The 24,533-nt window shown below is 33.9% G+C and overlaps 1 protein-coding gene across 5 annotated transcripts in view; it reads left to right on the forward strand.

Moving 5' to 3' along the window:
• RPGRIP1L (RPGRIP1 like) overlaps positions 1 to 24,533 on the forward strand; it is a 101,950-nt gene that overhangs the window by 23,587 nt on the left and 53,830 nt on the right. For all 5 annotated transcript variants that reach the window (XR_012518480.1, XM_003937273.4, XM_074402864.1 and 2 more), the window contains exons 7-14: positions 3,124 to 3,229; positions 5,188 to 5,334; positions 6,624 to 6,697; positions 13,552 to 13,691; positions 19,475 to 19,581; positions 19,885 to 19,935; positions 20,721 to 20,900; positions 21,768 to 21,885. Coding sequence is in view for 4 of the 5 variants with exons in the window: in XM_003937273.4 (XP_003937322.1) it covers positions 3,124 to 3,229; positions 5,188 to 5,334; positions 6,624 to 6,697; positions 13,552 to 13,691; positions 19,475 to 19,581; positions 19,885 to 19,935; positions 20,721 to 20,900; positions 21,768 to 21,885 (923 nt within the window). In the remaining variant the exon portion in view is untranslated. The remainder of the gene's footprint in view (positions 1 to 3,123; positions 3,230 to 5,187; positions 5,335 to 6,623; positions 6,698 to 13,551; positions 13,692 to 19,474; positions 19,582 to 19,884; positions 19,936 to 20,720; positions 20,901 to 21,767; positions 21,886 to 24,533) is intronic.

Consider the following 24,533-nt stretch of genomic DNA (forward strand, 5'->3'; position numbering starts at 1 on the left):
TGGGGGAGGGGAGTTGAATGCCTGGGGAATGAAGTATATGAAACTTGCACTGGAGCATAGATTTTTGCTTCTTAAGCTTTCATGTTAGACTATACATTACATGGCTCCACTGAAAGTTTTTTCTTCTGCAGTGTTTCTGAGGTTTTAGGTTTCTGGATTTATTATGGCACCCAGTAGCAAAGCTGGAGTCAAGTGTTTTCAAGGCTTCCATTAGAAATTCTTTTTTCGGGGTTTATTGCTTGACTGTTTCAAATTATATGAGAGAAACTTGGCACACAGGCTGTTGAGCTGGGTTACTTTTTTGACATAAAATCTAATTTATTTCAGTTTGTTTTTAATCTAGAGATGGGCCAGCAACTCTTCTCATAGTTTTATAAGATTTGATCATAATTCTAAATCATGTTTGTTTTTTTTAAGAAAGAAGAGAAACTGCATTTTCCAACTTAATTGTTCATGACTTTTTCAAAATCCTTGTTGAAAATTTTGAGAAATTTATTTTCACAAAGCACTTAATTAGTGTGCCTGATATCTGTTTGCAGATCGTTTCACCATGTGTAATGCAGCATGTATGATTTGGTATATGACTGTCAGAGTTCATCTCAATGTTTTTACCATGCATTATTCTTTCTGTTAGAATGTCATCCTAAAGATTTGATATTCCTGTCATAGTGTGTAGAAAAGGGCAAAAAAATATCGTGTGGAGGTCACTTAAAATATCACTCACAAAATTAGCCCTATATCTGTTCTTCAGAGACCAACCTGAGGCCTTGCTCCACAAGCCCAGAGTTCTAGGATTGGTCACTTAGCTATGCACCCCAACTCCATCTTGCCTACGACATCCTTCTCACATTTTTTGTTATCTTTTTATGATGTCTCCTTCCTTCTTTCTCTCTTACTTCCCCCCGTTATTCTTTTACCATATTTCATCTATACAAAAGTGTTGAGTTGATTGTTGGGCTTGAGGTAACTTTCATTGCACATCTTCTTAAAGGCTAGACCACATTTATCACATTGATTTTAACTTTTATGTTATCACTGACCTAGCACTTTTAGTTTAACAGATTATCCTTTTCTTCTCCTTGTTCAGTAAAAAAAAATGTAAAGTCATAATAATAAAGACCCTTAAAACTGATACATAAAAGTACATTAATTATTAAAGACTTACAAGTTTACCATTGTCCTAGGAAAGATGTACTCTGTAGCAAACTGATTTTTTATTTAAAGTACAACATTATTATACCACATTGTTACTTAAGGTATTCTTTAAATTACATTACTGCTCTTTTCTCAATACTACTTAAGTTGTATTTATACCCACCTGTTGGGCATTACCAGTTTAAAATGCCCTGTCACTGTTTTGGGCAGTATTTTGAAAAGTTTAAACCCAAGGAGTTTAGGAAAATATTCAGGAAAACACCCACCAATTAAACCACCGAAAGTTTTTGACATATGCTTACTGGTTTTTGCCTTGCAAAAAATTTAAAATTAAACGCTGTTATTTCTATCGCCCTATGTGGCTGAATGGATTACAGAGATTTAATTCTGTGTTACTGTAATTAAGGGTTATTATTCAAATGTAGCTGAATCTTCTTAAAAATATTAACATACTTTAAAACAAAAATAAAATATCAGAGACGCCTGGAAATGTGTGAAAAGAGTTTAAATTATTTGGATCACATTCTGTCCTTGCATATCAATAAACATCATTCACTGCTGAGTGGTCAAACCAAGTAATTCTGGGGCAGATAGGTAAATTTTGTTTTGGCTTCTAAATATGAAAAAAAATATATTTTCTTTAGATAATAAATATTTTATTTAAGATATTTTTCTCTATATATTATGTGTATATGTGTATGTGTTTTTAGTGACTAATGGTAATACTGAGTGAATAGTAGTGAGTGAATTGTTGGATATGTGCTCTGAACTACTACATAACATGTTTTAGACATATAATTATTTTAACATTGTGTTAAGACTCTACCCTGGGCAAGATTCAGATTCATGGACTTGTTTATCTTCTGTGTGAGTACAACTAACTGTCCAATGCCAAAATACAATGAACTTTCAAATATCAAAGAGGAAAATTAAGTATTTCAAGTCCTCAGCTGGTTTACAGATGTGTGAGCTTTGTAGTCCATTCTCTGGTTCCAGTAGGGCATTATGACAATTTTTCCAATATGTGTACACTAGATAAGTTTTAAAATTAAAATCTCTTAAATATTGAACTTTCTGATTTAAAACTTTTTACATTTATTTAATTCTAAAAATGAACTCTGAAATGAAGCTTCAAAATTAACAAAATATTTTTGAATGTAAAATGTATTAAATTAAGGAACTTCCCTCTGTCAGGAAAATAAATGCCTTTTGAAAACAGGTACTCATTTAGATCTGTGATTAACCTTTAACAAGATCTTCCTGTTAAATTCTACATTTGCTTTAATCTCAGTAGGAAAAATACAAAATAGTATTGTAGCATATAGGGTTTCTGTATACCCTGTGGACATCAAATGATCTCTTACAGCTAAAGGCACATCTGCAACGTATTTAAATGCCAGCTTTAGGCATTATTAGTATAAAATGCTAAGTCACTTTTCTTTGCAAATATTTTGAAAAGTTTAAAACTCCAAGAGGAAACTCCAGTAAATAGTAATCTTATGATGCCATTTGCGTCAAGAGAGTTGTAGAAAGATGAATGGCTGTATTGCATATTTTTCATTTAGGGAAAAGTGGCATGATAGTGTTCCTTAAAATAAGTGTGAAGTTTGGTAATGGTACCATTGTTGTACTAAAAACTGTTGTGTTTTTGTGCCATCTTTCACTATACTATAAAATGATTTTAAACCTGTATTATCAATTGTAGAGGTAACATAGTCATGAAGTTTGGGGGGCTTCCTTCAAACTTTGAGAATTCAAAGTTATGAAAGTTCAGGAATTATTATTAGTTTGTTTTAAATAATTAATCTGTCCTGCATTTATAATAATCCAAAACCTCACTGACTGATGTGCAAATGTAGAAATATTTTCTAGGTGACATTAATTGAAAAATTGTGATTCCACCATAGATTTTCTTTCTCCTAACTTGCATTTTTTACATCTGTCTTTTTCTTAAACATGACTCTGAAGGTCAAATATTCGGGACAATGTAGAAATGATTAAGCTTCATAAACAGCTGGTGGAGAAAAGCAATGCTCTTTCAGCAATGGAAGGAAAATTTATTCAGCTTCAAGAGGTACAGTGATAATTTAATTTATTTTATTATGATGTTACAGAGATGCAGAGGATTCAAAAATAGTATTCAAGTTGTTTTTAAATATAGAATGATTATAATACTAAAACATTTTTAAAGATTGTTCTTTGTATTCACAAATGTGTATCATTTCCCTTAATATATTGTTTATTATTTATAACTCAAGTACTAAAGAAATAAGTAACTTATTGGACTTTTTATAAATATCTGTGTCCTCTTAAAGTAATAAACATATTTATTATAAATCATCTTGTACCAGGGAAATTTATTTTTAACTTCTTTTATCTGAATTTATTATGGACACATATGTTTTTGCTATATTTGCACATAGCTTCATTTTAAGCATTTATACAATTATTGACAATAAACCAAAGTGATGAATAGGTCAGTAGTCATGTTTTGTTAAAGCTTTCTTTGATTTGGATTTTTTTTCTTTTTTGGTCACTACCATTACCTGAAAGTATTTGCTCTTAATGTCAACTGTCAGTGTATTTATTTTAAACCTTAACCATTTAGGTTGACAATACTTGGGATTCTTTATGCCATGGTTGTTTTTACAAGGACTATGACCCCACGGGAATATGCCATCTGAAGGCTTCTATTTGTTGGCATTGCATAATTAATATAGGTTCTGGAGTTAGTGAACTCCAAGACATTCTAGATTAACGGAATTTATATGAAGTAATACTTTCTCTGAAGTACTGAGGCAAGGAGAGCAGTAGATTGATGCAAAGCAAAGGGCCATCTGAAGCCTAAATTCACTGTTGAATTAGATAGTTAATATTTTTCAGCCATGCTCTGGGGATTTTGTTTTCCATTCTGCAGGAACCTCTTTAAATGCCAAGTGGTAAACTACTTCTGCATAAATGTGAGAGTTTCAGTGAGAGTGATGGTGCTATGTACAGATAGTTAGAAAAAGGAAATTATAAAAATCCCTGTGATTGAAAACCATTTCTAAGATGAAAAATTAAGAAAGGAATTGAAAAATGATTTTACATTCTCTTATCAATTTGACAATTTTTATTTCTATTTAACAGTGACCCCAGGAATTAGTTTAAATACCAACAATAACAGGTGTCTGCTGTACTACAGGCAGCTCTTTTGGAAGTTGACATAGGGTAAAAAATTGAGGGGTTAAGCCCAACAGCCTCAATGAAGTGTGGAGCAAAGAAGAAGATGTTCTATGATAATACCAATACGAAATAATACGAAAATTGACCTGAATGCCTCAATAGTCGTGTTTCATTTATACAAGTGAAGAAAAACTTCAGTAGGACTTGAGAGATTTTAGTTAGCAGATGAGGCATTGCATGTTATAGTTATATGGTCTCTCTGAAAAGACTTCAATGTAATTATCTTTTTTATTTTAAAAAAACTATATGACATTAAAGTATATGAAATTGAATTTACAGCATGGTCATAAATTGACCATTTTTTTAAAATTAAGAAAAGTTCATAACTATTTTACTAAATTGGAAATTTTAACTGAATTGTATTCAAATTAAAAGCTAACCAGCCAAGACTATTTATATGATATAGTGGCGAATCCCTTCAGTTCACGTATCTGTGGTTAGCATTTTTGACCCATGCTACAGCATTTTTAGACAGCATGTCCAACCAATGTAACCACAGCAAAAAGAAAACAAAATTAATTGTTAAAACGAATTTACTTGCTGGTCACCATCAACAAGTCAAAAACTAGGAGGAAATAAAATATGTGACTCTGTGCTAAGATAACCCTGTATTTTCTTCTTCATGTCACACAGAGGTTCAGAGTGTCTTTACGGAGAAGTATCACATACACATCGTTTGTTATGTGAAAAATAAGCTGTATAATGTGAACTTCAGAAGTAAATTCATTTATAGAATTGTAATCATTTAGTCAAATGATTAATCATAATCCAAAAATCATGTTTAAAAATTTTCTTTTTCTCTTTTAGAAGCAAAGAACTCTCAGAATCAGCCACGATGCCTTGATGGCAAATGGGGATGAGTTAAACATGCAACTTAAAGAGCAGCGTTTAAAATGCTGCAGTCTTGAGAAACAGTTGCATTCTATGAAGTTTTCTGAAAGAAGAACAGAAGAGGTAAGCTCCCGAAGAGTTTACCCATCTGTTACATTAAAACTTCTTGGTTACTGTTTTGAAAAAGTAAAATAGAGACATTTAAAAATTGTACTTATTTAAAATTATAAGCTATATACATGGTGTTTTGAGCACAGCAAAATATACTAGTTAATATATGAATGGCAAATCAGTGCTTAACTATACTTGCAAATGTGCCAAGATCCACTGTTTACCCAAAGGATTAAAGATCCTTGAGTAAAATGAAAACGACATTTTGAAACTTAGGCCAGATTACCTATGGAACTTAACTTTCTCAGCTATAACAGCTTGTAAACCATTTGAGAGACTAAAACAAAATAATAGGGCTATGTCTGTTTTTGAGGAAATGGCTGTTATGTTCTGCATTATCAGTAATTTTGTGGAATTACCTAATTTTTTTAGGGAGTTGCTTGAAAACTCATCTTCCTATTATCATAGTATTTTCTGTAGCCTGTTAAGTTTGTTCCCAAGGAGAATGGAAGTGAAATAAGATGCCTGCATTCTGTTCCGATCTTGGGAGAATCTTTTTGCTGTCTCATTCCAGCATCAAAAGAGAATTTTGAAAATGGAAATAAAGTTTAAGGGTACTCTGATCCATGAGGGAAGTTGTGACTGCAAAATATACTTATGAGTAAAACTTAAAAATAAATACTAGAGTACAGAATTACATTTTAGTCATAGAGATGTAATTTTTACTCCATTTATTTCTGAAAATACTATTCATGGGCTAAAATAGTATATAACTTTGTTTATTCATTTATTCACAAAATGTGCTACTAGCTACTTATAAATTTCAGATAATGTGAGAAATTGTATCTTCAGATTAATTGTGATTAACAACACAGTTTGAACGATGACCCTAAAGAATAGTTAATCCTTTTTTTTATGGACCAATTATAAATTAATACAAAATGAATATAATGACAGAATTTATTATGGTGAAAAGTAAAAAATACTATGTTCCTCAGGACTTAGCAAGCTCTTAACATATTCTTTATTGACTTCTGTCACATGTTGCATAAAGCAGTGCATACGTTTCTACTAAACAGAAATATTAATTTCACGTTTATTTAACAATTTGGAAAGAATCAATGCTTAATTAAATGCAGACAATGTAAGTGGTCTGGTTAGCAGCTACAGTTTAGGAATAAAGATTAAAACATGTTAACCTCCTCTCATAGAGAGTTTTTTTGTGTGTGTTGTTTTGTTTTTTTACCCCCATGTAGTTTTATATGATATTTATGTAATATGTAATTTTCTTTTCATTTTAGCTGCAGGATAGAATTAATGATTTAGAAAAGGAACGGGAACTTTTAAAAGAAAACTATGATAAACTTTATGACAGGTAAATCATGATTCCATGTGTTCTTTCATTGTCTTGTTTGAGCCCTTTTATAGCTAAGCATTTGCTGTTGTCGGAATAGATCATGTTGATCAAAGAATTAGCAACAAATGATAGCAAAAGATAAGCAAACTTTATAAAGGAAATAAAAGTTTTTTAAAGACATCGGTAATAAGTTGTTTAACCTGAGCAAGTAGCCTTTCACTACTAAGAAAACCATATCACTTTGCTGCCAGTCAGCTGCTATCATTTACTGAATATTAACTATAAACTAACAGACACTGTGCTAGATACTCTACATTTATTGTTATAAATTGATCACAGCACCTTGAAATGTATGTACCATAAATTCCCGTTTTGTAGACAAGGAAGATGAAGCAGAACTAAGTAATGTTAAGAGGCACTTCCTACCTCTTTTTTTTTTTTTTTTTTTTTTTGAGGCAGTGTCTCAGTCGCCCAAGCTGGAATGCAGTGGCATGATTATGGCTCACTATAGCCTCAACTTCCGGGGCTCACACAAGCCTCCCACCTCAGCTGCCTGAGTAACTGGGACGACAGGCACATGCCACCATGTCGGACTAATTTTTTTAATTTTTTGGTAGCAATGAGGCCTTTCTGTGTTACTCAGGCCCATCTTGAACTCCTGGTCTCAAGTGATCCTCCTGCCTCAGCCTACCGAAGTGCTGAGATTACAAGGGTGAGCTGCTGCACCCAGCCCATATCTTTTAAATGTATGAAGTCATAGAGCTTGTATTTGAACCTCTTTTGGTCTGTTTCCTAGACTTCCTAGCTTATCAACTGAGAGTTATTCTGTTGGGGAAAAACAAAGTTGTTCTCTGTTCCTTATCAAGAGAAACACAAGCATCTTCATCTCAAGATAAATATTAAAGGGCTGCTTCAATTGTTTCTTAATCTGCTTCATAATTATGGTATTTTAGAAATTAATTCTTTCTGGTAATATTAGAAACAAAATTCTACTCCACATCTAAGTTTGGTTAAGTGATACAGATATCTGGGTTTATGTGTATGTGTGTGTGTGTGTGATTTTAAGTCTGTTTAGTATATGATACTGGTAAATGATAAATACAAATTTACATGAAAGCAAATGTAATATGCATTTGAATACATATGTTATAGCTGATATTGAACAGCTACTTCTACTGGTCATGTGCAGAAACCTCAGAAAATACCCATTTGAGCTACAAGTGCATCTTTAATGTTTTAACTCTTTGTCTTATTTTTTATAAATTAAATTCTTATTTTGTAAATTAAAGAAATTGTACCCAAGAAGTGTGGGGATAGGCTTTTATTTTTATTTACTTCAGGAAAGTTACCTAAATTAATGTAGGCATTATTTCAGTGGTTTGTATCAGCTATGCTGCTTACCTACTTGCGGTGACTATCTTTGCACAGTGACTCATTATGTTAAGGGTTAACAACAGCAGATTCAGACACCAGTTAAAATCATATGTGTGTTTGAGAAGTTTAAATGTCAGTATATAAATTGCACAGCACCCTATTAGAGAAGATATTAGCCCTATTTTCTAAATCAGGGAATTGAGATTCCAGAAAAATTAAGACTTGTGCAGAGTTACGCAGCATTGCTGAGAAGCTAGTTTAGAACTAAAACTCAAATGTTTCTTTAACCCTAAAACTTGAATTCTTTTTTTGCTATGCTACACTGTCTCTCTGATTTTAATTGCATTGGAAAATTGCATATGTGGAAAGGAAACATTCATGGAATAACAGAATTGTTATACATCCAAAAATTCTTATTGATTTACATGTATTTTCAATATCTTGTAATTTCAAATAATTTAACAGAGTCTAAATAGAAGAAAATAAATATCGTATGGCCATTATTTCCAAATTTTCTACTTCTCCCCAGTTAAAAAATTTGCTGAACATACTTACTTGGAATTTTTTTTAAAATCAGTCTTAGCTGGGAATAATGTATAAATGAAATTCTGAGAAAGTCATGTTTTTCTCATATTTACATTCCCACCATAAAACTTTATCTTTCCATATTAGAAGATGATCTAAGAGTATACATTTGAAGGGTTTTTTTTAAATATTTTATGCTTGAGCTAACTTTTTTTTTTTCTGTCACACTAAAAGGAGACTTCATTATGCTGCTCACACATGAAGTTTATGTGAGGTGTATGTGTGTAATGAGTGTCAAAACATTTAATGTCAAAAGAAAAATTAATGTCACATAAGCGCAAAACCCAACAAACACACGTACTAGTCAACAGAACTAAGGAATTCTCTAATATAATGTTTTTTAAATATGTAACACATTTTAGAAGTATGCTTGGAGAAACTCGACAGAAGTCAACATTGTCCCTAAGATTCTTTATAGCTCTTTTGTTTCATGACACTGTTATTCATCATTGCCAACAACTAATGTTCATCAAAAACTACACATACTCCCTGTTTGGTTAGTCATAATGATAGCATGTTTTTAAAAGGAGAGCATTTGTTTGTTATTCAAAATTGACTAGTTTTCAGGAGAAAAATATGATTCACAGATTGCCTTCTCATCTTCCTTTTTCAAATGAAACTTTGAATGTGTTTATTACTTGACATATGACATATTAGAGAATCATCAGGGAAGCATAAACTGATATCATCAGATGAAGCATAAACATCGAGGGAAGATAATACCCTTGTGTTACTTTTTGGTATGAGCCTTTTTTAATATGTGAAAACACTTTTTAGACACCACCAAGAAATACGTATCATTCTAAGAAATGTTCAATTTAAAAGTTCAGAATACATTCTTTACAATTATATCTCTATTGGGTCAGAGAGAAATTGTATACTGTGGTATGTAATATGGTATTATATTATTATACTATGGTTTGGTAATGCTGTGTTCTACTTTTGAAGTTAGTTTTGCAGCCATCTAACTGATAAATGTAATGGTTCCTCAACTATAATGTATACAAATAACCTGGAAAACTTATTAAAATGTAGGTTTCACCACCGCTTAGAGCTTCTTTGCCTATCTGCCTGCACCCCCTCCCTCTGCCCCCATACCATCCAATTCCGATTCAGTTAATTTGAGACTGGGTCCAAAAAAATCTGTTGAACGTGATTTTGAGGCATTAACTCCTTGAGAGACACTAATATAATGCCTATTTTTAAAAAGTGGCCATCTAGTTGTTAAGATGATATTAACCTTTTTTAAGAATTGGATAGATCAAGTTTTTATGAAGTGATAATCATCTAATTCTCAATGTAAAAGAGCACCGCTGACACCCATAGATGCTCTGTGCTCTGTTTCTGTAAAGTGAGCATCTGTGCCCTGTAACCTTCTAGAAACCATAAAATCTCATGTGATCCAATATGAGCAGTTTATGCTTCGCAGAAATCAAACTCCAGTTACATTTGAGGCATCGTCTTCTTTCAGTAAGTGAAATATCCTAATGTAAATATGAATTTAATTTTCATTAGGCCCTAAATAAAGTACCTATGATTAAAAAAAGAGAGAGAGAGAGACCGACCAGGCGAGATGGCTCGTACCCGTAATCCCAGCACTTTGGAAGGCCAAGGCAGGTGGATCACGAGGTCAGGAGTTTGAGAATAGCCTGACCAACATAGTGAAACCCTATCTCTACTAAAAATACAAAAATTAGCTGGTAGTGGTGGTGCGCACCTGTAATCCCAGCTACTGAGAAGGCTGAGGCAGGAAGATCTCTTGAATCCAGGAGGCAGAGATTACAGTGAGCCAAGATCACCCCACTGTACTCCAGCCTGGGTGACAGAGTAAGACTCCATCTCAAAAAAAAAAAAAAAAAAAAAAGAGAGAGAGACAGGATCTTGCCCTGTTACCCAGGCTGGAGGCAGTGGCGCAATCATAACCTCACTGTAATCTGGACCTCCTGTACCCAAGCGATCCTCCCACCTCAGCCTCCTGAGTAGCTAGGACTACAGGCATGTACCACCACCACACCTATCTAATTTTTAATTTTATTATTATTATTTTGAGACAGAATCTTGCTCTGTCACCCAGGCTAGAGTGTAATAGTGTGATCTCAGCTCACTGCAACCTCTGCCTCACAGGTTCAAGCGATTCTCCTGTCTCAGCCTCCCGAGTAGCTGGTATCACCAGTGTGCACTACCGCACCTGTCTAATTTTTATATCTTTAGTAGAGACAAGATTTCACCATGTTAGCCAGGCTGGTCTCAAACTTCTGACCTCAAGTGATCTGCCCACCTTGGCCTCTCAAAGTGCCGGGATTACAGGCATAAGCCACCATGCCCAGCCTTTAATTTTGTCTTTTATAGAGCTGGGTCTCTCTATGTTGCCTAGACTGGTCTTGAACTCCTGGGCTCAAGCCATCCTCCTGCCTCAGCCTCCCAAAGCATTCGGATTACAGGCAGGAGCCATCATACCCAGCCACTATGGATTTCTTTGTGGACAATTTTGAATTTATTCTTTCCTATCTCTCACATTAGGTTGCCCTTAAACATTGTACAAATGAAATTTCTTCTGTAAAAAGGAATGATCTTAATGAGCAGGTGAACAATTTGGCTTTATTTAGATCTTCATCATGTTTTTGATCAAGGGTGTCTATTTACAGTGTGCTGACCCATGTCTGCCAGTGGATATGCCAGTGACCACAGGCAGCAATGGGCATTCCACTGCAGGCTGACACTTTATCAGTTCTGCAACATCATGTAACAGCAAAATGTGTACAAAGACTATGATCCCCCTTCAGTTGTCACTATAGGCAATATGCAAAAAGATTTTCATGAATAAAAGGTTTTCAAAGACTCTCATAAGAGTCTTTTCCATGAAACGTTTTCATGGAAAAAAAAGGTTCTCATATGCAGATTTAATCATGTACACAGCCCTTATGAAGAAAATGGAGCCAGATGTGGTTCACCATTTATAGTTACACAGATGGCTCTAAGCATAGAGAAATACAGTAAATTCAAAAGGAATTCCTCATGAAACTCCAGTGGAATGTAATCCTGAATTTAGAGGGAAGATAGCAGTGGACTAAATTCAGATTGACTTACGCTGATTTACACTAGTATTTTGTGGGTTTGGAAAAACCAGTCTGCTAAATTGTTCTTAATTTAAACACATAAAGCTTCTGATGTTTCTGCCAGATTAGCTGTTGGTGATCTTTTTGCTGGTACTAATGCTATTGGAACACTACTGTTTCTAATTTTTGGCGTCTGATATAATGTGTAGTTGTGCCTATTTCATCATGCTAATTTTTTTCCTGGGTGGTACATGTTTTTAATAAAACAAGAAACATGCATATACATACACATACGTATGCATAGATGTACGCACATTCATGCATACATATGTATGTGTTTGATATATACAATTTGGCCATACATAGATATTATATTTGTTCTTTATTTTAAAAACAAACATGAAAAGGAGTATTATTTAGTTTAGCATTTAAAATACATATTTTATTTGGATTTCATTTAATTCTAGGTCGTTGTACCTTTGATAAAATCAACTTAAATAATTGGTATATAGATCCTACATTTTTTTAAGGTTCCATAAGTGAAATGAAAACATCGATAAAAGAAACAGATGTCATATTTAGAGAAGCTTCCAGAATTCCATTTATTTTCAAGGTGATGTTATCTTAAATGCAGTAAAAATATTCAAAATGTGAAATGAATACACAATTTTGCTCTTTTGAAAAGCTATGCCTCCAAGAAAAGTATCTTTTTTGGAATAAATACTGAAGACTGTCTGGGAGCAACATTAGGGGAATTTCCAGTCATATGTTTCTTTTCCATTTACTTCATCATCAGTGTAAAACCAGATTTTATAAGATTTTCTTATATTTACTGGGCTTAAAATATGTAGAATGGTCAAAGCTGCTAATGATTATTCATCAAGCTTCACAGATAATGCTTTTCTGCTGAAATACAGATGAAGATCAGTTTTTCCAAAACCTGGCTATCATCTGGGGAGCTTTATAAAAATATGAATACCTGGGTCCTGGGATCTTCATTTTAAAATCTCCCTAAGTGTCCTTACTGCAGCTGACCCACCACCGGTATTTAGGTCAGCATTTAGGAACCACTAGCATGAACAAATGTTTATTGTAGACTTTCTGTGCATCATTTAGTTATTTTTTAACTGGTTCTTTCTTTTGATATGCTGGGTCTTGATCATTAGCAGATTTTAACCATGGTTTAAACTACTACACTTTTATTGAGGAATAGTAATTCTATTTTTGTCATTCTTATCAGGAACAGAGCATCGATTTTCATCCCAGTCGTGTTGCAAGTAAAACTGTTTTTAGCTATTGTTTTTTGTTTTTTAACAAAAACTGTATTATCACTACTTTTTAATCAATATCAGAATGACTGACTTGTGGTTCAATATGCTATCATTTTGTGGCCAGTATTTTGTGAACATGTTATTATCACAGACTCTTTAAAAAAGTTTCACAGAATTGAAGATCAGGTGGAAAGTCCATTTTCTCTGTATTAAGAGGTTTGCATGTGGGAGAGAATGGTTTTGTCCGATGTCAATTGCTGAGGTTTGGAATTGTGGATTCCTCTGGAGTATGTACAGTATCTGAATTCCTTTACTAGTCCCACAAAAGCTGCACACTGCCAACTTTTCTGACTTTAGAGCTCTAAATTAAGGCCAGTTCCTTTGCTCATCCCACAAACTCTTTCATGTTCCTTAACCGCAGCCTGAGAAAGGCGCCTTGGTTTCAACAGCAGCAGACCAGCTTATGTTTACTTAATTCCTAAGACATGATGACAGTGGTCTCTGTGCCACTAAAAGCTTTTCTCTTTATTATTTTCGGTTGAAGCTGATTTCCAAGCTTTCCTTGCATGTCACGTGTGTTTTGCAGTGCCTTCAGTGCTGCCCATGAAGAGCAATGGAAGTTAAAGGAGCAGCAGCTGAAAGTACAGATTGCTCAGCTTGAGACTGCCTTGAAATCTGACTTAACAGACAAAACTGAAATCCTTGACAGATTAAAAACTGAAAGAGGTACATATAAAATAATCACTGCCTTACTCATTTCAGACATCTAATGTTTCTTTATTGAATCAATCAATACTTACTCTGGTACCTACTGTTTGCCAGTCGCCCTGCGATTTATGAGGGGCAGGCACAGTCATCTACTCTCATAAATTTAGTGGTTGCTCAAAATTTCTCATACTCAGCCTAGTGTATATGCCAAAAGAATTGCTTTTTCTCATAGCTATTCATATTTAGGTTGCTTTTAATTGTTAAATTTTTCTAAATTTGAGCCTTTCTTAACAGTCAACAAATATTTATTGAGCACCTTTTTGTGCTAGACACTGTTCTAACTTCTGAGGATACAGCAATGATCAGAAATAAAGGTCTTGCCCTTATCAAATATAAATTCAATAGGGAGAAACTAACAATTAAATAAATATGTAATATGTGATGTGGTGGCAAGTGTAATAGCACAAAACCACTAGTGTAAGATGATAGAGAATGGCAGAAATAGTAACTTGCTATTTTTGAGAGTTCAAATGGGGAATATCTCTCTGGTGAGATGTCTTAATTCTACTGTGTGACAGTGAACTTAAATACCAGGAAGCTGTGTGCCCCCTGCTAAAATAATAATCACTAATAAGTTTCAGTATAAGTCACAGATCTCATAGAAGTAAAATAATTATAATTAAAGAAGTCTGAATTTTACTGTGTTACTCACATTTACACACAAATGCACAACAAGGGAAACGAATTATTTGCTTCAAGTGTTGTTATCTGGTTGCTCATGCCCTAAGATACACCAAGTGAAGTGCTAAGAAGGATGCTTCTTTTGAACATTTGCAATTCAGTTGCATGAAAATGTTTAAAAGTTTAATACAGGCTCACTATAAAACAGTTATGTTTCTAGTTAGTATTCCTGTGCTTTTATTTAGACCACAATGCCATATTTCACCGACTATAAGGAACATTATCTTTTCCTATTTTAACATCTCTAATATTGAGTTGCATCATATAAGTGATAGCATTTTTTGAATTGCAGTCTGACATTTTTTCACATTTTAGCAAGTCTGAAATTAGAACACATCTTATAATCAGTGGAGTCTTAATTTCGGTGAAACACGCTAGTGCAGTGTTTATTGCCCAAGTGACTACATTCGATGATAGATTTTTTATGAAGTTTTCTCTAGAAGACTGTGAGTGGAATAAAATGGTGATGACAGGTTTTCTGACCTAGTAGATTTTTTTTTAAGTTTTCATATCAAAGATACATACAGTTCCTGATTTTAATGTGCAGTATCAAATACCTAACAGTGCTTTGCCTGAGTACTTGCTCAATAAATTCTTGTTTAGGTAAAAAGTGGAAGTGCTCTATATTCCCTCTCTCTTTTCCAAGAACAGATAAATTGCTACTTCTGAAAGGTAAAGAAATGAAATAAACCATTTTTATTTCTATGCTTTCTCTATTTACTTAGATATCAAGAATTCCAAAGCTGTTATCTTTTGGATATCTGAACTAATCTCTACAAAGAAGCTTTTCTTAAGGAGGGTAGAATCTTAGGCGTTTTTTAGACCTGTTTATTGTCGTTGAATTAATTCTGAGTGTTCTTACTAAGTATTACCGTTGCTGAGTTATTTTAATTTATCTAGTTTATTTATCATCTTTTTTACTGGTTCTTTTATCTTTTGGGAATTTTTTTCAATAATAAACATAACTCATGTACACGATGAAAAAAGTCTAGTAGGTAAATTGTAAAAATCACTTCCACAACCCACAAAATATTAGCAAAATAATCACTGCTAATACTTGATTTATGTCCTTTCAGAGTTGTTTCTAACTGTATAGATACAGTTTTATAATGTGCCTTTTTTTTGCTATATTGTAAAATCATTCCTCGAATATAAATATAAATATACATCAGAATCATTTATAATGGCTATTACAGTTTTCCAGTGTGTGAGTGGACCCTGGATTATTTAACAATCTTCTATTGAATATTTAAGTAGCTTCAGTTTTCTTAAGTACCACAAACAATATCTTTCTACACAAATTTTTACACATTTATCCAATTATTTTTAAAGAAAAACTGCTAGAACTGAATCTTTATTTTTAATGCAACTATTATTTTCCATTTATTTTTGTTTGAATACCTCAAATTTACAAGTCTAAGGATTTAAGTTTTTGTTTCTTTGTGGAAATGTTACAATGGGTTATAAGAAAAATATTACAGCCTTTAACCATTTTTTCCAGGGAAATAATACACAAAAAAACCTGAAACTGTCTATTTAAGAAAATCTTTTAATATTTAGAAAGTTCCATTTTATATTACAGATTTTGAAATTGTTTAATTTTACTTTGAAGTGTCTTCATACATTTACCTTCTCATGTATCAAGTGTTCTTTGCCAGAAGATGTTTCCCTGGCTTCTTGTAGTCATTCATCTAACTGGCAAATTATTTTTAGAGAATACTCACCTCTTTATTCAAGGTACAAATTAGTTTCAGATTGTGTGAATATGTGGGGAAGGATATGTAAATGCAGTTTGCATTTGGTTAATACTTAAATTAACTGCATGTGTTTAAGGGCTTGCTTTTGAAAGTTCCTTTCTATCTTTAGCTGAAATGCATAATTCAGCATAATGCATATGGTTATATTGATCACAGCTGAAGATATTAGCACAAAGGCGCTCTGAAAATTGTTTAGTTGAATTGTTCTCTGCACTCTGCTTATTAATGGTGTGCTGAAAGAACATAATTTTAAAAGAGTGAAATGTTATCTCATTTGAATAAAATGCTGTTTAGCTTAACCTGCTTTTTGTCAAATCATAAGGTAAGGAGGTTATTTTTCATCTTGTACAGAGTGCTTTGATTTTGCCTATTATAATTCAGCAAGTATATTTCCTCTTTGAACTATAGCATTTCAGTACTTTTTAAAGACCCGGGAGTTATGTCTCAAACAAACAGTTTGAGAAAGGAAAAATGTAGTGGATAATTCTAAATAAAATTCAGTAGAAGGTAAGTTACTGGTACTCAGTAATGTCTTTTCCCACTAAGTTATTTTTCTACTAATAATGCCCATGTTTTAAAAACATCAGTGAATGTAGATATCATTGTTGAAACAAAAATTAGGAAATGCTGGAAACATTCAAATAAGTTTATTTCTACCTAATAACATCTAGGAACCCTGTTCTAAAAAATTAAAAAAGAAAAGAAAACTAGAACATAAAAATAATAATCAAAATACAGTGTATCTGGATAAACATGGAACAGTCAGGTCCTTTACACTTTAGCTCACTCTTAGAAACCCTAAAATGTTTTACTTGCCAGAGAATAAAATTATATTATCCTCGGTACCTTTGTTTTTACATACTTCAGACTGTATTTACCTTCTTTTTGTTACCTAACCATTCTATCTAGATGTCATTTTAACTTAGTCAACATAAAGACTCCCATATCCTTATTCTATTCCCTAAAAAAAAGTTTATCTTATATGCATCCATATTTATTATTCATCTTAACTTTTAGTTTAAAGACAAGTAGTTGATCTATACCTTCGAAGTTTTCAAGTATTTTTCGCATTTGGGTATTCTTTTCTTTAGTTAACTAGATATAAGCAATTTATACTCTAGGATAACCTTTTAATCTTCTATCAGTAAGACAAAAATGTTTATACAGTATATTTCTTTTTTGTTTTTTGTTTTGAGATGGCGTCTCACTCTGTCACCCAGGCTGGAGTGCAGTGGCACAATCTTGACTCCCTGCAACCTCCACCTCCCAGGTTCAAGCGATTCTCCTGCCTCAGCCTCCTGAGTAGCTAGGATTATAGGGGCTCGCCAGCACACCCAGCCATTTTTTGTATTTGTAGTAGAGACGGGGTTTTACCATATTGGTCAGGCTGGTCTCAAATTCCTGACCTCATGATCTGCCCGCCTTGGCCTGCCAAAGTGCTGGGATTATAGGCATGAGTCACCGTGCCCTGCCTTGGTATTAAAATGTCTCTGTATTGCCTAGGATCACAGTTTTGTTTGTTTGTGTTTTTGTTTGTTTGTTTTGGGTTTTGTTTTTTTACTTTTTAGACTGCCAAGAAATATGTGATATTAAAAACATCCAAGTTTAGCCCATTTATTCCTAACTGTGTAATTTAACATTTTTATTTATATGTAGTATTTATATCTTGGAAACACAGTGCCTTATAAAAGTCAGAAACATATTTTTGTTTAAAATGCAGTCAGTATGCAAATACATTTGTGCAAAGACTTCTTGGCAAATGTGTTGATTTTTTTTTTAAGAAAAGGAAATAAAAATCTGCAGTGTAAATTGAAGGCTTATGATAAACATAAATGGTTGAGAGAAGGATGAAATCGGTAGAGATACTTCAGATGACATGGTTTAGAGTTAGCCCATGGGGAGTCAACAAAGGAGGATACCCGAGTGCCACAGTGAGCTCTAGCAAAGAATACATTTAAGAATGTGAGATTAACAAATGCTGTGGATGTGTTCGCTAGCTGTTATGCTTTCTTAAAAAAAAAGAAAAAAAGCTAAACATGTTTAATACAGGGAGTGAAAAATTAGTCTCTTTATGAATTTGCTGTCTTCTAAAATTCTACTCTACTCTCCTGCTTGTGGGTCATAGCAACGGGGTGCCTAGACAACCATAACCATTATTCCATTTCTTAGCACCAGCTCCAAGTCCATTCCTACTGATTATAATATGAGCTCAGTGAATAAAGAATACATATGAATTTATTTTTTGGGGGGGGGACAGGGTCTTGCTGTGTTGCCCAGGCTGGAATGTAGTGGAACAGTCACGGCTCACTGCAGCCTCAACTTCCCAGGATCAACTTATCCTCAACTTATCAACTTCCCACCTCAGCCTCCCAAGTAGATGGGACTACAGCATGCACCATCATGCCCAGCTAATTAAAAAAAAAAAAAATTTTTGTAGAGATGGGATCGCCCTGTGTTGCCCAGGCTGATCTCAAACTCCTGGACTTAAGGGATTCTCCTGCCTCAATCTCCCAAAGCGCTGGAATAATAGGTATGAGCCACCATGCCCAACCCACATGAATCATTATTGATACCACCATGCACGGCTTAAGAATCCATTCCTCCTATTGTAATAGACCTATTGGAAGTATGGTTGACTAAATTACAGATTCAGAATTTCTCAGAGAAATCACCTTACTTTTTAATTTTTTTTTTATTTTTGTGGATTTAGAGGGGGTACAATTGTACTTTTGTTACATGAGTATATTACATAGTAGTGAAGTCTGGACTTTTAGTGTAACCGTCACTCGAATAATGTACATTATACCCAAAAAATAATTTCTCATCCCTCACCCCTCTACCATGTTCTGGAAGTTACCTTGTTTTAATAAAGATACTATATGCTAAGTTGTGAAAATAAAATTCAAAGATGTCAATTAAAAAACTAAAAGACAATTTTTTTCACATGCTTTTCAGGACCCTTAATAAGTAAGTAAAAAACCATAGATTTAGAAACACATTTTCTCAGGTATTTTAAATAGAACATTCCTTTGAACTCCCAGAGACCACAGTTTCCTTATGTTAATATTGTGAACTTATGTCTTGGGTTTTTGATAAGCAGATGACTCATATGGTAGACACATGAGAGTGTTCGTGTATTCCTCATTCCCCTGCTGTCTTTGTCGAGGTGCTAGCGCTGTTTCCTTTCTGACCAGAACGATGCTAGATCAAGATTGGTGTGTAACAGGAATTAAAGTAATTTGAAATGTGTTCTTAAACCTGATTTGTACTTACCTTTCCAATTCTGTTGACTTTATTTTTAAGACCAAAATGAAAAACTCGCTCAAGAGAATAGAGAACTGCAGTTACAGTATCTGGAACAAAAGCAGCAGCTAGATGAACTTAAAAAACGTGCGAAATTTTACAACCAGGTGAATTATTTTCTTATTTAGGAAATAAAACTCAGAATTTTTATCTCAATATTTTATGCATAGAGAAAGCACTATACTGCAAAGCAAAAGAATTCATATATATTACTCAGTTTATTAACTCATGCTATCAGGTAGTTTATGTTCCATAGGGATATTCTGAAGCGCTGGAATGTCTCATAGACTTCGTTGGTTAGTTCATGGCATCAGGCAGCTTATGTTTCATGAGGATAATTTGAATAGTTGGAATGTCTCTTGTGTTTTTCGTTAATAAGTCATTGTGAGCTTTTATTTAATCCATTGTAGGAGAATGATACTAATGCTGATGAATTGAGTGAAGCTCTCCTACTTATAAAGGTAAGGTTCTGAACTTCATCATGGTTTTCATGTCTGCCTACAACTGTTTCAGCATAATGATGACCCTTATCTGTAACCCTTACATTTGGAGAACGAATTATTCCTGCATCTTCTGAAGCTTAGTATGTCTTTTATAAATATATATGTCACATATCAACATTACTGACTCAGGAAAGTGGTCAGGTGACATTTAGTTAAAGGATATACATATTTCATATGACATCAAAGTTACATTAAAACAGACATCAAAAACTTTCATTTAATACACTTTCTTTAATTGTAACAAACCTTTTACTTTTATCTGCTTCACTGTGTAACTCATCAACAGTTTTCTGCCCTAAAAAACCTTGATGCACACCCTGTTAAGTAAAATATTGAATTATAAATATCTCAAGAAGATAGTTTTTAATTCTAGAATATTCTATTATTTACAAAAAGAGACAAAAAGTACACTTCCTTTTAGATCACGGTGTGTAGATTTTAATCAAATGAAGAAATAAATGTACATGATTCTTTTATATGTCATAAAGTAACAAACCGTTTTCTGATTTCTCTATAACTGTTCCAAATGTCTATCCAAATAATTGAATCTGATTAACAGGTAAATTAATTTTTTCCATCAGGAATGAAGCAGTCGTGATATATGGACTTCCTTTATCTGTTTTCAATTAATGAAGTTGAAAATTGATGAATTGATGAATTGTTTATTGATAAATCTATATTAATTCATAAAAATCACATTTTAGAAATGTTTGTTTCATTAACAAAACATGTTTTTATTTTAGGCTCGAAAAGAACAAAAAAATGGAGACCTTTCCTTTTTAGTGAAAGTAGATAGTGAAATTAATAAAGATCTAGAACGCTCTGTGAGAGAACTGCAAGCGACTCATGCGGAAACAGTGCAAGAGCTTGAAAAGACAAGAAATATGCTAATTATGCAACATAAAATTAATAAAGATTATCAGGTGATGTAATTCACTAAATTGGGAGAGGAAGTTTTCTATAATCTGCTGATGATTTACTTTTCTAAATACAATATGTTATCACCTGCTATATTATCTATTAATATCTATTGTAATCTATTAACATATCACATCTCTGGAATGTAGCCTTGTAACTAGGTACTTGGTTAGAATAAATGATTTTATAACAAATAATGTAGGGTTTTGTTTTTTTTTTCTGGTTTTTTTGAAACAGAGTTTCACTCTTGTCGCCCAGGCTGGAATGCCATGGCATGATCTCAGCTCACTGCAACCTCCACCTCCTGGGTTGAAGTAATTCTCCTGCCTCAGCCCCCTAAGTAGCTGAGATTACAGATGCCTGCCACCACACCCAGCTAATTTTTGCATTTTTAGTAGAAACGGGGTTTCACCATGTTAGCAAGGCTGGTCTCATGTGATCCACCCTCCTCGGCCTCCCAAAGTGCCGGGATTACAGGCGTGAGCCACCGCTCCCAGCCACAAATAATGTTTTTGAAGTCCCTGATTTTAGGGAATGAGTATTGGCAATGAAATTGCCTCTATTAGCGTTAGCACATTCTGCAAGGAAGTTGTAGTTATCCTGTAGTTATCATGCCACAACTGCATTGTGTTAGCTTTTCACAAAATGAAAACACATCTCCATAAAAGGGAATCTGGAGTTTTATCCTACTTCTGATTTGTGAATATTGCCAAGCATAATTTTCTAAAGTGTAAGCTATTTGAAGTCAAGAAATCATGGTTTATAGCTCCTGCTATTTCCAGAATCTAGAAAATGTTTGACTCATATTTGCTCTGAATAATGAAAATAGAACTAATTATAAGTATTAAAATTTATTGTCTCATATTTTGTAGATGGAGGTTGAGGCAGTGACCCGTAAGATGGAAAATTTGCAGCAAGATTGTGACCTCCAAGTGGAACAGTATGTTCATCTTCTCGATATCAGGGCTGCACGCATCCAGAAACTAGAAGGTACAACATATGCAATTTTTTTGTCCACAGTAACTAGAGGAATGGATTTTATAACAGTTGATAATGTCATCCAAATCTGCACTAAGAGTGTATTTTTGCTGTGTGTTCCCCTAATTCATAGCTAGCTCACTGCAGCTTTTACCTCCTGGGTTCAAGCAGTACTCCTAATTTTTAGATTTTTTGTAGAGCCTATGTTGCCCAGGCTTATCTCAAACTCCTGGGCAAAAATGGTCCTCCTCTCTCGGCCTCTTAAAGTTTTGAGGTTACAGGCTTGAGCCACCTTGCCCGGCCTTGATTCTTTTCTACTCAAGAATTCTTAATAATTCCTACTGCTTTTTAAATTCAGTGTTGCAAACAAGATTTCAGAGTACTTCGTAAATTACTACAGACTCAAATTTACCCCCTCTTTCTAATTTCTCTTCTAAGCAACCTGTGCACCTCAGCCAAACAGGTCCTCTGCCTGCTCTTTGCAGATATGTCGTGCTCAGGCCACGGCCATGCCTTTTTTTCATGCTGTTTGCTCTGCCTAAACCTCCTTTCTGCCATGATTCCAAGATACACACTTCCCCGCTTTGAAATCTAACACAATGCTCACCTGTGCTAGGAAGCTGGTTCTAATTATTCCTAGCTATCCCTCTGCTTGAAATGCCTTGCAGTGATTTTCAGACTCTAGCAAGTAGGAAAATCACTTGAAGAACTTGTTTAAAATGTAGTTTCCTGGGCCCTACCCCTAGAGGTCCTGGGGCCCATGCTTTTTTTAATATTGTATTTAGAAATAACTGCAAGCTATTCAGATGAAGGTGCAAGACTACACATTGAAAAAAACTCGCTCAGCCCTTACCAACCCAGTCTTCTTCTCATGTACTCAAAAGCTTTATGTTTAGGGAGCATGTAAGTGTTCTTCAGTTGTTAGAGTTTTGCATATGCTCCATAACGACAATGTAAGTTCTACAGTAATAAGTACTTTGTCTCTCTTTCATGTCCACTGCATACCATACTCCCTTCAGTGGTCTATGCCAGCAGGAATTTTACACTCTTAAAGCTTATTGAGGTTCGAGAAGGCCTTTATTTGTGAGTTATACTTACTGTTATTTATCGTAACAGAAATTAAAAGTGAAAAAAATTTTAAATATTTTTAATTTATGGTAAAATAATAATAAACTTATTACATGTTAACATAAATTGCAGTATTTATTATTTTAAAGTTATATTTTCCAAAACAAAATACTGTGAGAAGGGGGGCTTTATTTAAAATTTTTTAAATTTTTAACATTTTCACAAATCTTTTTAGAGGTTGGCTTAATAGAAAACAGCTGGATTTTTATATCTGCTTCTGCATTTAATCTGTTGTGATATCACACATCATGTAACCTCCAAGAAACTCCATTATACACTTGTAAGAGGATAAAAATGAAAAGGGCAGATGACATTTTAGCATTATTATAAAAATAGCTGTTGACCTCACAGACCCCCAGAATGGTTTCAGAGACCTTCAGGGGTTTCCAAATCACACTTTGAGAACCCCTGATCTGGGTAGAGGAGCTCAATAAATATCTTTATCTGACAAAAGAGGGCTTTCCAAAAGTCAAGGAGCGGTGTGTACCTTTTATTCCAAGTAGTACTCAATAAAAATTTGCTTAATGGAATTTTCTTGGTTAAAAGGAAGGTCAGAGTTTGGGATTTTCTTTCAAGTCTTACTAGATTTTTACCATCATATTTTATCCATCCCCTAAATTCATTGATTCACTTCATAAACATGATTAAGTCCCTAATGCATCCTAAGCAAAGTGCTGAGCAGGGAGAATACAAATAGGAAAAATCTGAGGCACTACCCTCATAGAACTTCTAAGATGTTGACAGGTAAATAAATGGTTATGCTTTACTCTGAGGAGTGTAAAGCTAAGGAAATCTAAAGGTATCAAGGAAACATTGAGGAGAGTATGCCTATTTCTTCCTCAAGATTCAGGGGAGACTCACATAGTAGGTATGGAGTCTTTGAAGATCACAGAAGTCACTACTCAGTAAAAGTAATATAAGGCATTCCAGGCAGTAAGCAAAGCAGGGAACAGTACCCTAAATATGAAGCGTTGCAGTACATTTGAGAAACTGCACTGTAGATCCATCCAATTGGAATTCAGGAAAGGCAAAAAGGAAGGAGAACCTAGAGATAAAGCTAGAAGAAACAAAATCATGAAGGTCCTGTTTGCCATCCTGATTGAAGAGGTAGGACCTTAATAACCTGGAGAACCACTAAGGGATTTTAAGGAAGGGAATGAAACACTCAGAATTGCATTTTGGTGATTATGCTACAAGTGTTGAGGAGAAAGAGGAAGATATGAAGGAAGGAAGCATTTTGAGTTCCATAATAATCTACGTAGTAAACTAGGAATATAAATTAGGTGCAGTGCAAATAGTGAGGACAGCAACAAATTTGTTGAAGGAAATAGCATTGTATAGTAGTGACTTTATAGATGTGAGGCAAATGAAAGAAAAAGGGGTGCTGTTTTATGACAGTCTCAAAAAAGGAAAAAGGGACATATAGGTTGACTCTCTGAGATCCAACTTGGGCAACTGGATGAATGAATGAATCAACACTTGAGATTTAAAGTACAGAAATAGCAAGAAGACAATATGGGCCAGGCACCGTG

Source organism: Saimiri boliviensis, chromosome 1, assembly GCF_048565385.1.
Source record: "Saimiri boliviensis isolate mSaiBol1 chromosome 1, mSaiBol1.pri, whole genome shotgun sequence".
NCBI lineage: Eukaryota > Metazoa > Chordata > Mammalia > Primates > Cebidae > Saimiri > Saimiri boliviensis.